Here is a 14,653-nt window from a genome sequence, read left to right on the forward strand (position 1 = left end):
AAGGGAAAACATGTTTTAGACCTAAACATTCCACAATTGATCATTGTATACCTTTAAGGCACATCATTGAAAAAGTTTGCGAGAAAAAAGAAGAAGTTTTTTGTTGCTTTGTTGATTTCATAAAAGAGTTTGACACGATTCCTAGGGATAAGCTTTGGAACATAATGGAGGAACTTGGGGTTCCTAAACACTTGAGAGCAGCTGTGCATATACTGTATGAAAAGGTGAAAGCCAAAATTAGAACTTTAGCTAGCATTTCTGAAAGTTTAGAAGCGATTTCGGGGTCAAGCAAGGTTTTCCATTGTCTCCTACTCCTTTTGGTTTATATATCGACAAGCTTGAGGAGTGGGTTAATTCGCAAGGGGTTGATGGTATCCATTTGGGCAAGTTTGTTATAAGGCTTCTTTTGTATGCAGATGACCTTATTTTGATTTCTAAATCTGCTCTTGGTGCGCAAGAGCACTTACTATCCCTTGAGCATTTTTGTAGAAGGGTGGGGATGCAAGTCAATATTAGTAAAACGAAAGTAGTGGCTTTCTCTAAAAAAAGAAAACATAACTAACATAAATTTTACTTTGAAGGCAACATTTTGGAAGTTGCATATTACAAATACCTTAGAATTGACTTCAACAAAAATCTAAGTTGGGATGGTCGTAGAAAGAAAAAAACTTTAGGGGTTGGAAAGAATTTTATGCTTTTCAGAATAGGTGTAGAGAGATAGAGTTATGGGACCAGAAAACCACTTAAACTCTTTTTGGGCTTCTAGTGATTTCGGTGATTCTCTATGGTTGTGAACTGTGGGCCAACAATACATTCGACATGCAGTGGAAACAAATTGAGAAAATTCAGAAGCGTTTGGTTACAAACAAATTCAAAATTAAAAGTGCAGTGCCTTATGCTATCTTGTTAAGTGAAACATGGGCTGTTCATATTAAAGCAATTGCTATGGTATGAATCATAAGGTATTTAAATTTTTTTGAGGAAATGGAAGAGGACAAATGACCTAAGGTTGTCTTTAATGACATATTGTGCAAAAAAGAAGACTTGGATGCAACAAAATAACAAATGGTTTAATGAATGGGGTATTTGCTTGAACACGTGTCCCATAAACAATAAATAGATAAATATTTTGTTATGGATAAGTTCCACAAATGTACTTGGGATAAGGAGATAGGGAGAAAGAAAAAATACCATATTGAAGTGTTTAATCCTACTCATAATCATCAACAAAAAACATGCACAGAGGCCAATATTTTTTGGAGAGCCAAAATTCTTATTTCTCAATTAAGGACTAATTCTCATCAACTCCGTTGTGAAAAATGGGGTTGGAAAAGACCAAAAGAAGTGTGAGAGGAAAGAGTATGTATTTTTGTTCTTCCGGAAAAGTGGAAATACAAAAGCACTTCATTTTAGAATGCGAGGCCTTCAAAGGCAACATGGAAAGTTATGAAGATATTATGGCAACTAGCTCTTGGGATAATCTATTTAGCAACGGGTTTGTCAAGAAGTTGAGAGTGTTTATTGTAAGATTTCACAGAAAAATCACTAAATACATCAACCATATGAAGAAGCAATCCTCTATAATATACATATATATATAACGATAAACTATTAAATATAAATAATTATTAAATAATTATATAAGTGAATCATCAATAACAGAACCAAAATTAGAATAACTGGTTTCGAAAAGGCAATCCTCTGGTAAGAGGCTCCTCCGTTCTTTTATCATTCGCCCGAGACAGTGAAAATGCATATGGAAGCCATGGGCGACGCAAGAGCATGGGACGAGGACAAGTACAGGAACAGCATTTTGGAAGACAGGGCTCTGGAGGCGCGCACGGTGTTCAGCACGGTGTTTGCTCCCACAACCTCCAAGACAGCATCCCCAGACGTTATAGTGGCAGCCTCCAGCGATGGAAGCATTGCACCCTATTCTATTCCCGCCTGCATTTCTGCTACTTCTTCGTCTTCTTATCCTGCTTATGTATGTTAATCCAACAACTCTAGCCAACTTTCGATTTTTCGTTTACCAGATTTGATTAAATAATGTTCCAACTCATTTCAATATATACGTTGCTCAAACTCTTGATGGATTATTTATCTCGTCTTTATTGCAGCCATTGGGCCCCTCCGAGAGCAAATGGCACCATCAGTGAGTAAATTAACTTTGAAGGTTGTTCGTGTATGTTTTATTACTTTTTATTTTAGTGAATAGTAATATATCCGTCTGATTAGTTTGATGTGTGTTTGGGGAAGGTCCGTGCTTGACTGCCCAGTGGCAGAACCCCTTTGTTCTCTTTCAGGACACAATGGTCCTGCGTATGACCTAAAATTCTATGGCGAAGGCGAGGATTCATTGTTATTGAGGTTTGTACTTTCCACTTTCAGTATGTCGAGTGACGATAGCACAAATGCATATTATGAATTATGCGCTGTAAATTTATGTTTCAATGAAAATATTTATTTGGGTTTTCTTAATTATTAGATAACAACCTAACATTTTGCTCTCTGCACTTATTTTCTTTGGTTTTAAAGTTGAAATTAATCAAGCTTCTTTTTGTTTGTTTCTCTCTTTTAACATCCTCTGTGATCTACCTAGTCTATGCGACTTCTTTCAATATAGTCAATAAATGAATTTAATATAAATCTTGGTTAAGGTTTTCAAGTTTTAAAGATTACGTTTCTGATATCATACAGCCCTAAAGGTGAACAGACTGGAGTGACAACTACGGGCAGCTTAGCCCTGTCACGTGCTAAGTGCCTCTCCCTTAGGGCTAGCACTTTTCCAGCCGTAGGGAGTTCTCCCTAAAGTGTTTATATGCTGTTTTTTTTGTGTATAAACTTGAAACAGAGCACCACACTAGACTGTTCTCAAAGTGCCCAAAAAACACCCGTGGACAGTAAAACTTGTAAATATTGTCGTAGAAATTGGGAGCAGTTTCATTAGTAAATTTCAGCAGCAAAGACAGAAAGGAATGAAGATAGAATACTTGCATGCAGTGGATGATAGGTTCAAGAAAAGGGCTTAAAGTAACAACACAACCGCTGCTTGCATGATTGCACACAGAGGACAACTTCAAAAGTTCAAAGAGCTGAATGCCTAGAAGAACTCATCTGATACATTAGCATAGAGATGGAAAATCCACCATAGATACAATAAACCAGGGGTTTTCATATAAATCTTTGGTGTGTGGTAATAGAAGTGTTGTTAAGTCTGGAACTCCTGAAGCCTGTAAAAGAAAATCCAATCTAGTGCACTAAGAGTCTCTACTCATCTTTATAGAACGAGAGAGAGAGAGAGAGCACCCTAGATGTGAGAGAAAGGAGGAGATTGAACTGTAAGTCAAATCCTTTCCATAGCGTGCTAACTTCCTCTCCATGTGATGCACTTTATTAATGCATCCTCCATTATTTCACCTTGTATGAAGAATAGCTGTTATCTTTTAATATTTACAAAAGGTACGCTGCAAATAGCCTCCATTAGAGAGCTCCTCTTCCAAAAATGTTGCTGTCTTACAATAATAATAATAAATAGCTCATGCATAAAGACAAAATCCTCCTCAAATTCTCCTAAAAAGAAAGGTTGCATGCATGCTAAAATAAGCTAAGGGATGAGGGCGAGCTCTTTAGAATTGAAACTCCATGAATAAATCTCATGCAAGGCATCCTAGGATCCAGGTGTCTTCGCATCAACCGAGGCGCGACAGATTTTGAACGTCAGCGCTGCATGACTCCTTGGGTGGCGGCCATTTTCTGAGTTCATTGAAGGTTACTTTCATTGTAGACAAGTTATGATCGGATGAGGACAATGCATTTGCCGACAACAATTAGGGTGTTTCAGGTTAGAAGCAGAGCATTTTCAGGTCTGATCATCATGGTTCGTGAAAGGGGTCAAGCCAGGAGAGGTGGCGGAGGACGTGGGCGTCATCCTCTCTCTCCCTGGCATGGTCAAGGCGAAGAGCAATTTGATGAAGGCTTGTGGATGCACATCCATTGCTTAGTCACCGACATGGAGGCACAAGAGCTCCCGTCGAAGGAATATATGCAATGGCCACTGGGTTGTTTGAAACCTATTAGGAAAACATCTTCGAGAGCAGCAAGAAGTTAGGGAGAGGGCGGAAGGCCGATTGACAGAAATAAATTCCTATCTAGTTCATACCCACATGACCTTGCAAAATCTGTCTAGAGCTTTGGGAATTCCTTTTCCCCCTCCTCCTGCTTCCTCAAATTCGCATGATGGGACAAAAGCAGCCGATTCTACCCATCAGGGACAGAGACCCTCTAGTCCTGCTCACCTGGAGTCTTAGACTAAGAAACAAAAGCATGCTGGATGCCATAACTCCCCAGAACAAGCAAAGCAAGCTAAAAATTTGGCCAACCAGACTATAGCTGAGGGCCAAACCAAGGGGGAAACCTCACAAAGGGAGGTTGATTCCTACACAGGGACCTTGTATGTTGAGTTGGAGCAGCCTTCATTACTTCTTGAAGGATTTGATGACCCATTCCTCTACTTGGAACAACAGGAATATGCTCGGAGGGACAAAGCTCAACAAGACAAGGCTTAAAAGGAGCAAGCTCAACTCAACCAATTCAAGAACGATTAGGAGAATTCCTTCGTTTAGTGTGAAGCCAAGAAAGATGAAGCAAGATAGTGTTCTCTCTTTACCCTTAGTATGCACTGATAAGAGCCTCTTTTGCAGTCCTATTGTTTATCCACATTTGTTGTACTTTTGAGCCCATTAACCAATTTTGTTGTCACTTGTTGGACATTAATAACACTATCTTACACATTTTGGATATACTCTCCTTGTACATTTCTCTTCCAATTCCATTCTTAATGCTCACTCTTCGGGCTTTTAGACTAGATTAAACTTTACATTATGCATTTTGCTTCATATAGGAACCTTTTTTGTGCTCCACATTTGAACAACACTATGGTACTCAATAATCCCATTCAATAGCCTTTGTCCACTCATCCCTTTTTCCCGTTGAATTTTGTTGTTGGAATAAAAAAGATTTATGGGGCAACTTTAGCCATCTACTCCCAATTTGACCCAACTAGATAACTATACGATGTCATTTTTTAGTAGGTAGTATCCAAAATTGTATACTTTTGAAATGTTGGAGTAGTTGAGAATAACATTTTAACCTGATAGAGCCTTGAGGGTTAGCTCAATTGATTGAGCTCCTGCTGCTAAAGTACCTTGCCATTGGGAGGTCACGGGGTGAAATACTCCTCGATGCCCTCGGGGTTAGGCTCAGCTAGTGTGGCTAGCGATATGTGATCCCTTCGGGTTGATCTGCCCGAATTTTCCACGGGAAAAAAAACATTTTAACCAGACAGTAAATGTAAAAATTGTCTATGAATTTATCCACTATAGTCGGTCCCTTTAATGTTCCACTCATGTCTAAAAACTTGCTTGAATTTGCCATGGTTCTTAATAAAGCTTCTCTGTATGCATCCATAGATCAACTTGCCACTCTGATTCCAATAGGAGGACATACCCATTTACTCTCCTTGTACATTTCTCTTCCAATTCCATTCTTAACGCTCACTCTTTGGGCTTTTAGACTAGATCAATACTTTACATTATGCATTTTGCTTCATATAGGAACCTTTTTTGTGCTCCACATTTGAACAACACTATGGTACTCAATAATCCCATTCAATAGCCTTTGTCCACTCGTCCCTTTTTCCAGCTGAATTTTGTTGTTGGAATAAAAAAGATTTATGGGGCAACTTTAGCCATCTACTCCCAATTTGACCCAACTAGATAACTATACGATGTCATTTTTCAGTGGGTAATATCCAAAACTGTATACTTTTGAAATGTTGGAGTAGTTGAGAATAACATTTTAACCTGATAGGGCCCTGAGGGTTAGCTCAATTGATTGAGTTCCTGTTGCTAAAGTACCTTGCCATTGGGAGGTCACCGGGTCAAATACTCCTCGACGCCCTCGGGGTTAGGCTCAGCTAGTTTGGCTAGCGATATGTGATCCCTTCGGGTTGATCTGCCCAAATTTTCCACGGGAAAAAAAACATTTTAACCCGACAGTAAATGTAAAAATTGTCTATTAATTTATCCACTATAGTCGGTCCTGTTATCACCCCAAGAAACTCTCCTAGGTTGTATCTCAGAGATGCTCGGGAACATTACAAACTCAACTAAATGTTGGAAATGGATGAATGGAAGGAATGATGCTTGTTCAAGCCAGATAACCACTTCTACTTTGCTTGACTCCAGACATGCGTGAACACCCCCAGACTACAAGGCTTTAGACCACCAATTACTCACAGTTTAAGGATTGGGTGAATATGGAGAATACTGACCACACTAGCAGATGCACAAGGCCATGTGATGGCCGGCTGCAACCAGTAAAGAGGTCTGCAAGTCTAATTCCCTAGTGCACAGACAGGATGACAACTCTCTGTCACTAAGTGAAAAGAAACCTGAATAACACATTCACTGATACATGCAAGATTTAGACACAGAGGTAGGATGATAGCTCCTCTAATGCTAAACATCACGAGTTCAAGAAAAACGCATAACAGGCACAACCTAGAACAAAATAGAAATGGAAAGTGATCAATTAACAGCAAAAGAAGCTTGTATTAGCTGAAAATGAAGACGAGACACTGCAAGTTTCAAAGCAGTTACAGTCTCCAGAAGTTGAACCTTACATCAAAACAACAACCATCAACCCTGATTACATCTGTGTTTTGGGTATATATAGAGTTTTCATTACAAAAATGTTCTGCTGTTCTACGCGTGGAGGGGTCATAATGGACCACCAATCGCTTTAACTGTCTGATGGAGTCTCTGGTGCAATCTGCCTGCTTTAATGGACAAAATTGATCTTCCTGGATGCTCTGTTGTCCTTCTCGAGCAGGTGGAGTGTAGTATGGATGCAATACCATAACTGCTAAATGCATTTATTTGCTTGAGGCTTGTCCTTTCTCTTCTCGGCCATCCCTCCTGTTGAATGCGGTTGTTGAGGAGCAAATGCCCCGGGTACAGGTAACTGGCCACCTTGGTCCTTCGGGAGTATGTAATGGTTGAGTACGAGAGGATTGCATGGCGGACGTATGAGCAGGACGGGAATGGATATCAGCTGTTGGATATCGCAGATGGACGACGGATATGGCTCAGCGGGAGGTATCAGGAAGAAACGGGAGCAGACAATCGTGAGCTGTTGGATCTCGGGCGGACAGATCCAATGGTCATCGGGCGGAAGAGATGTGCGGAGTTTATTGGGCAGGGACGGAGGACGGGCGATAAGCGGTATTTCCCGCATCGCTTTTGGTCAATGGGCAGTAAAGGTACACGGGTGCGTGATTCCATTCAACGTGTGACACGTGGTGGCGGGGACGAGGCGAAAACCACTTGGATCGCGAGTTATCGCGCGGGCGGTTCGAAGGCGCGGGAGGAGCGACTGCCGTCCGATTGCGGCGGGGATGATCGGACGGTGGGAAACAGATGGGCAGGTTATTTGCGGCGAGGATCGTTGGATTGGGACAATCGACGGCTGCGGTCAAAGGATGACGATGGGTTGCGGAAGCGCGGGGTCGTGTGAAAGCGGTCTTATGGGGTTTAAGTGCCCGTGGCCTAAGAAAAGTGGAGTTTTACATGATTTTAAACAAAATCATGTGTAAAGGAGGTGAGAGGGGAATGGGCGAGGGAATGAAGAAAGGCGAGGATAATCGGTGTAGACCTTTTCTGAGTAAAAAACCAAGGACCGCGCTTACTTCTGCTTGTTGAAAATCAACAACATGTAGCAGAGCTAACAGGTCCCTTTAATGTTCCACTCATGTCTAAAAACTTGCTTGAATTTGCCATGGTTCTTAATAAAGCTTCTCTGTATGCATCCCTAGATCAACTTGCCACTTTGATTCCAATAGGAGGACATACCCATTACTCTCCTTGTACATTTCTCTTCTAATTCCATTCTTAACGCTCACTCTTCGGGCTTTTAGACTAGATCAATACTTTACATTATGCATTTTGCTTCATATAGGAACCTTTTTTGTGCTGCACATTTGAACAACACTATGGTACTCAATAATCCCATTCAATAGCCTTTGTCCACTCGTCCCTTTTTCCAGCTGAATTTTGTTGTTGGAATAAAAAAGATTTACGGGGCAACTTTAGCCATCTACTCCCAATTTGACCCAACTAGATAACTATACGATGTCATTTTTCAGTAGGTAATATCCAAAACTGTATACTTTTGAAATGTTGGAGTAGTTGAGAATAACATTTTAACTTGATAGAGCCCTGAGGGTTAGCTCAATTGATTGAGTTCCTGTTGCTAAAGTACCTTGCCATTGGGAGGTCACGGGGTCAAATACTCCTTGACGCCCTCGGGGTTAGGCTCAGCTAGTTTGGCTAGTGATATGTGATCCCTTCGAGTTGTCTGCCCGAATTTTCCACGGGAAAAAAAACATTTTAACTTGACAGTAAATGTAAAAATTGTCTATTAATTTATCCACTATAGTCGGTCCCTTTAATGTTCCACTCATGTCTAAAAACTTGCTTGAATTTGCCATGGTTCTTAATAAAGCTTCTCTGTATGCATCCATAGATCAACTTGCCACTCTGATTCCAATAGGAGGACATACCCATTTACTCTCCTTGTACATTTCTCTTCCAATTCCATTCTTAACGCTCACTTTTCGGGCTTTTAGACTAGATCAATACTTTACATTATGCATTTTGCTTCATATAGGAACCTTTTTTATGCTCCACATTTGAACAACACTATGGTACTCAATAATCCCATTCAATAGCCTTTGTCCACTCGTCCCTTTTTCCAGTTGAATTTTGTCGTTGGAATAAAAAAGATTTATGGGGCAACTTTAGCCATCTACTCTCAATTTGACCCAACTAGATAACTATACGATGTCATTTTTCAGTAGGTAATACCCAAAACTGTATACTTTTGAAATGTTGGAGTAGTTGACAATAACATTTTAACCTGATAGAGCCCTAAGGGTTAGCTCAATTGATTGAGTTCCTGTTGCTAAAGTACCTTGCCATTGGGAGGTCATGGGGTCAATACTCCTCGACGCCCTCGGGGTCAAGCTCAGCTAGTTTGGCTAGTGATATGTGATCCCTTCGGGTTGATCTTCCTGAATTTTCCACGGGAAAAAAACATTTTAACCTGACAGGTAAATGTAAAAATTGTCTATTAATTTATCCACTATAGTCGGTCCCTTTAATGTTCCACTCATGTCTAAAAACTTGCTTGAATTTGCCATGGTTCTTAATAAAGCTTCTCTGTATGCATCCATAGATCAACTTGCCACTCTGATTCCAATAGGAGGACATACCTATTTACTCTCCTTGTACATTTCTCTTCCAATTCCATTCTTAATTCTCACTCTTCGGGCTTTTAGACTAGATCAATACTTTACATTATGCATTTTGCTTCATATAGGAACCTTTTTGTGCTTCACATTTGAACAACACTATGGTACTCAATAATCCCATTCAATAGCCTTTGTCCACTCGTCCCTTTTTCCAGCTGAATTTTGTTGTTGGAATAAAAAAGATTTATGGGGCAACTTTAGCCAACTACTCCCAATTTTTCTCGACTAGATAACTATACGATGTCGTTTTCCAGTAGGTAATATCCAAAACTGTATACTTTTGAAATCTTGGAGTAGTTGAGAATAACATTTTAACCGAATAGAGTCCCGAGGGTTAGCTCAATTGATTGAGTTCCTGTTGCTAAAGTACCTCCATTGGGAGGTCACTGGGTCAATACTCCTCGACGCCCTCGGGGTTAGGCTCTGCTAGTTTGGCTAGTGATATGTGATCCCTTTGGGTTGATCTGCTCGAATTTTCCATGGGAAAAAAGACATTTTAACCTGACAGTAAATGTAAAAATCGTCTATTAATTTATCCATTATAGTTGGTCCCTTTAATGTTCCACTCATGTCTAAAAACTTGCTTGAATTTGCCATGGTTCTTAATAAAGCTTCTCTATATGCATACATAGATCAACTTGCCACTCTGATTCCAATAGGAGGATATACCTATTTACTTTAAAACATTAAATCTGAAATTAAATAATAAAGCTTCTCTGTATGTGTCAGACCAGGAGGTAACTCCTCAAATTGAATTGTGTCCTTGCATCAAGATTGATCATAGATATATACATGGAGGGAGAGACTCTTGGGTTTCATCTCCCAGTGTCTCTTCATCTTCTAATTCTCCTTATTTTCTATTTACAATATTTACATGGATTACCTAATACCAAAGATTAGGTGTCAACATCCCCCCCCTTAATCTGAAGGGATGTTGGTGAGTCCAAGCCTCATTCCGAATCTTTCAAACTTTTATCTTCCAAGCGCTTTGGTGAAGATGTCTGCAATTTGCTTATTTGTGGAACAATGGCGTAGGTGGATTGTCTTGGCCTCAACATGATGTCGAATCATATGTTATTTTGTATTGATGTGCTTCGTTCGATCATAGAACTTTGGGTTCTTGGCCAACTTTATTGTAAAAGTGTTGTCAATCATGAGAGGATTTGAATGCACTTGTTTGTCCTACAAATCTTCAAGAATTTTCTTGAGCCACACAATTTCCTTTGTTGCTTTAGCTGCAACCACATATTCTGCTTAGTTGTGGAATCCACTGGAACTGATTGTTTGCGTGACCTCTAGGAGACAACTTTTGATCCAAGACTCATAGCATAACCTGAAGTAGATACCCCAGTTTCTTTATCTCCATCGAAGTTTGAATCAGAGTATCCAATCAAGCTAAAGTCGCCCACCTGTGTATACTTAAGTCCAAAGTCTTGAGTTCCTTTCAAGTACTTTAGAACTCTTTTTGTAGTAGACCAATGGCCCTCACAAGGCTTTTGCATAAACCTGGAGAGGTCTGGTAGTAGTTAGGTAGTTGAGACTTCCTACGAGCTGTCTATACTTTGTTGCATCCTCAAATTCTTTTCCTTCAGTGGATGTGAGCTTTAAATTCTGTTCCATTGGAGTGGTTAAAGGATTGCACTCAATCATGCCAAACCTATTCAACAGATCTCCAATGTACTTCTTCTGAGAGAGGAATATAAACTTCGGATGTTGAGTTACTTCAATACCAAGATAGTAGTGAACATAGCCCAAGTCTGTCATTTCAAAACATTTCCTCAATTCCTTCTTTATGGATGCAATATAGCTCTCATTGTTCCTTGTCATCAAAAGATCATCTACATACACCACAAAATATACAACTGTTTTGCCAACTTTCTTGACAAACAAAGTTGCATCATCAAGATCATAATGTTTGAAGTTGAGTTTCAGAAGATGCTTAGTTAACTTCTCGTACCAGGCTTGTGGAACTTGCTTGAGGCCATATAAGGATTTTACAACCTTGCATACTTTATGTTCCTGACCCTTCACAACAAATCCTTCTGGTTGGGACTTAAAACATTCTCTTTCATATCCCCATTCAAGAAAACAATTTTTACATCCATTTGATGGGCTTTCCAACCATTCTATGTTGGCAAGGCAAAGAGTGTTCGGATGGTAGCCCATTTTGCTGTGGGGGCAAAAGTCTTCTCATAATTGACCCTTTCCTTCCGTGCAAAACCTTTTGCCACAAGCTTGGATTTGTGCTTGTCGAGTGAGCCATCAACTTTATACTTGTTCTTGTAGACCCACTTGCAGTCTATTGGTTTGGTTCCCAATGGAGGATCAACCAGCTTCCAAGTGCCATTCTTTCAAGCCTGGCTTTGTGCTTGTCAAGTGAGCCATCAACTTTATACTTGTTCTTGTAGACCCACTTGCAGCCTATTGGTTTGGTTCCCAATGGAGGATCAACCAGCTTCCAGGTGCCATTCTTTATCAAGGCATCATATTCTTTCTGCATCGCTTCTTTCCATTCATCATGAGAAGCGACTTCTTTGAAGGAAGTTGGTTCAAAATCTGTAGACAAATTCAGTTCACAATCATAAGAAACATCCATATCAACAGGTGAATCAGAATCGTCTACATCACCTCCATTCTGTCTGGTTGAGCTTCTTGTTCCTGTCTTTCCAACCTCATCAAGATGAACACTTTCGAGTGTCTTTGTCAGCCATTTTGGAGGACCTTTCTGAGATGGCCCAGGCTGCTCAGTTGACTGAGTTGGGGCTGAATCAAGATTTAGTCTCCCAATTCTGTCAATTACATCACTCAAAACTGTCATCAGTCACTGGAGCTTCATGTGGGGGAGAGAGTGCTTTAGAAGAAGATTCCACAGATTGATCCAATATAGGAATCCCCCTTTAGGATGTGGAATCTGATTATCAAACTCTTGAAAAGATTTTGCATGTCCGAATCTATCCAAGCGATCAAGCTGCCGCTCAAGAACATTGTCAGTCTTGGAAGATTCAAGAAATATCACATCTCTAGATATTATAAACTTCTTGTTCACTTCATCATAAAGATGGTATGCTTTGGAGGTATTTGAATACCCCAAGAAGATACACTTGCGACTCCTTGCACCGAGTTTGTTTCTCTGTTCCTTAGGTATCAAGGCATAACAGGTGGAACCAAAAACCCTGAGATGCCTTACTGAAGGAATGTGGCCATACCACATTTCATAGAAAGTCTTGTTTTTGATAACATTAGATGGACACCTATTCTTTAAAGTTTATATACACAACACATAGAACTGCATCAGCCCAAAACATCAGTTTAACATTATTGAAAAACATCATGGAACGTACCATATTTAAGATTGTCCTGTTCATTCTTTCAGCTACTTCGTTTTGTTGGGGATTATAAGGCACAATTGTTTGATGTTTGATCCCATGTTGGCGAAGATAGTTTTCAATTTAATTTGAAGTGTATTCTTTTCCATTATAAGTGCGAATAGAGCCAATATGAGATTGTGCATCATTTTCAATCCATGCATGAAAGTTCTTGAATGTTTGAAAATCATCAGATTTGTTCTTGAATAAATAAAATCAACACATTCTGGTGTAGTCATCAATAAATGTCATCATATATTTATTACCATTTGTAGAAGGAACAGGCACTGGGCCACTAAATCTGAATGAATGAGTTCAAGTTTTCTATGTGCTCTGGAATGAGAATCATGAAAAGACTGTTTGCTATGCTTTCCTAGAATTCAAGCATCACATTGCGTAAGTTTCCTAGGAATTGTAGACAAACCAGTAACACCATTTTAGGCTGTCATAGTTCAAGAGTACAAATCTAGCATGCCATAAAAAACTTGATGAAAATGTACCTTCATCATAGTGAGAATTGTATGAAAAGTTTTGTGCACGAGAAGAGGTACCTTGCAGCGTCAAAAGTCTTTCTTCTTCTATCCCCGTCATGACAAGTGAGTGATCTGATGCTTTTCTGACCTCGACCTTGCCATCAAATATATGAATGGAGTGTCCTTGCTGGCGGATGTGGACCAAAGACAACAAGTTTCTCCTCAGCTCCGAGAGATATAAAACATCATGTAGAAGAAAGTCTAGAAGACCAAGCAGTTTGAGCTTGATGGTGCTAAGCCCTGATGGCTTGAGTTTTGACTTGTCTACAAAGTATACTGCTCCATCAACATTGTCAGTGAATTCTTCAAAGAAATCTCTCTTGAAAGTCATGTGGCAAGTTGCTCCTGAATCAAGCAACCAATCATCTCTATGTTTATGATTATATCTGTAAGTTGTTGCATTCCTGTTTAAGTTCGGATCAGCAGTATCAGAGGCGGTCCGCTCTTTCTCTGTTTTTCTTTGCATGTCCCCAATGAGGTCAGGGTATAAGGAGTTAGGGCTTGATCTGGTTGAATCATTGCAAGATCAGCCTTGCAAAACCCGATGACCTCCCATGGCGGAAGAAAAGAAAGACGAGGGGGCAGGAGATCCTTTCAAAATGTTGCTCGAGGAAGCTCTCGAGCGACAGAGGGACGCGGTGATGGATAACTTTGACCAAATCCTTCCACAACTACCCACAGGCGATGCATCTTCATCCAACAGCCACTGTGGAGATGCCACTCCTTTTAAGGTACAAGTTAACTTCGATATTCCCATATTCGAAGGCCTGATAGATGCAAACGCCGTAGATAAATGGTTAAATTTTTTGGAAGGATATTTTTCTGTTCATGACTTTTCCAATCGGGAAAAGATTACTTTTGCACTTCTCAAAGCCACCCCACACGTCAAGGATTGGTGGAAAACCTACTGTGAACAAAAGGACGAGAGTGAACCCTTTTCAGCCGCACCCATTTGGAATTCTTTCCGAGATGCCATCAAGGAACAATATTACCCTGTCGGGAGCTATGAAGACAAATACATAAAGTGGACCACGCTATGATAGGGAAGGGACCAAGATGTGTCAGAGTTCACAAATATTTTCCATACCCTTCGCATGAAGCTGGGTATCAAGGATATTGAGCGACATTTGGTGCTCAAGTACCGCGACTGTCTACACAAGTACATCCAGGATGAGATGGAGTTCTTGGACATTTCCTTGCTCGGCACGACGTATCGGTACGCTGTCAAGATTGAGCAGAAGTTTAAACAGAAGAAGTGGGACTTTGGATCTGCAAATCTAAAGCAAGGAAAAGGTGCCCCCAAACCACAGAACAAAGGACCAAGCCAAGGCGGGGCTACCCAGGACAGCCCACCGAAGCCGCAAGCAAAGAACAACACCACG

General features: G+C 40.3%; 1 protein-coding gene across 3 annotated transcripts in view; it reads left to right on the forward strand.

Moving 5' to 3' along the window:
- Window positions 1–1,662: 1,662 nt before the first annotated feature.
- Window positions 1,663–14,653, forward strand: part of DWA1 (DWD (DDB1-binding WD40 protein) hypersensitive to ABA 1) — a 320,516-nt gene continuing 307,525 nt past the window's right edge. For 2 of the 3 annotated variants that reach the window (XM_089410719.1, XM_089410721.1), the window contains exons 1-3: window positions 1,663–1,987; window positions 2,121–2,155; window positions 2,239–2,370. In XM_089410719.1, coding sequence (XP_089266845.1) covers window positions 1,751–1,987; window positions 2,121–2,155; window positions 2,239–2,370 — 404 coding nt within the window. In that variant the 5' untranslated portion in view covers window positions 1,663–1,750. The remainder of the gene's footprint in view (window positions 1,988–2,120; window positions 2,156–2,238; window positions 2,371–14,653) is intronic. The other variant, XM_089410720.1, reaches the window with a different exon arrangement.

The sequence above is a fragment of the Pinus tabuliformis genome, chromosome 3_1 (assembly GCF_031772625.1).
Source record: "Pinus tabuliformis cultivar Carrire ecotype Pingquan chromosome 3_1, CPIR1, whole genome shotgun sequence".
Classification (NCBI taxonomy): domain Eukaryota; kingdom Viridiplantae; phylum Streptophyta; class Pinopsida; order Pinales; family Pinaceae; genus Pinus; species Pinus tabuliformis.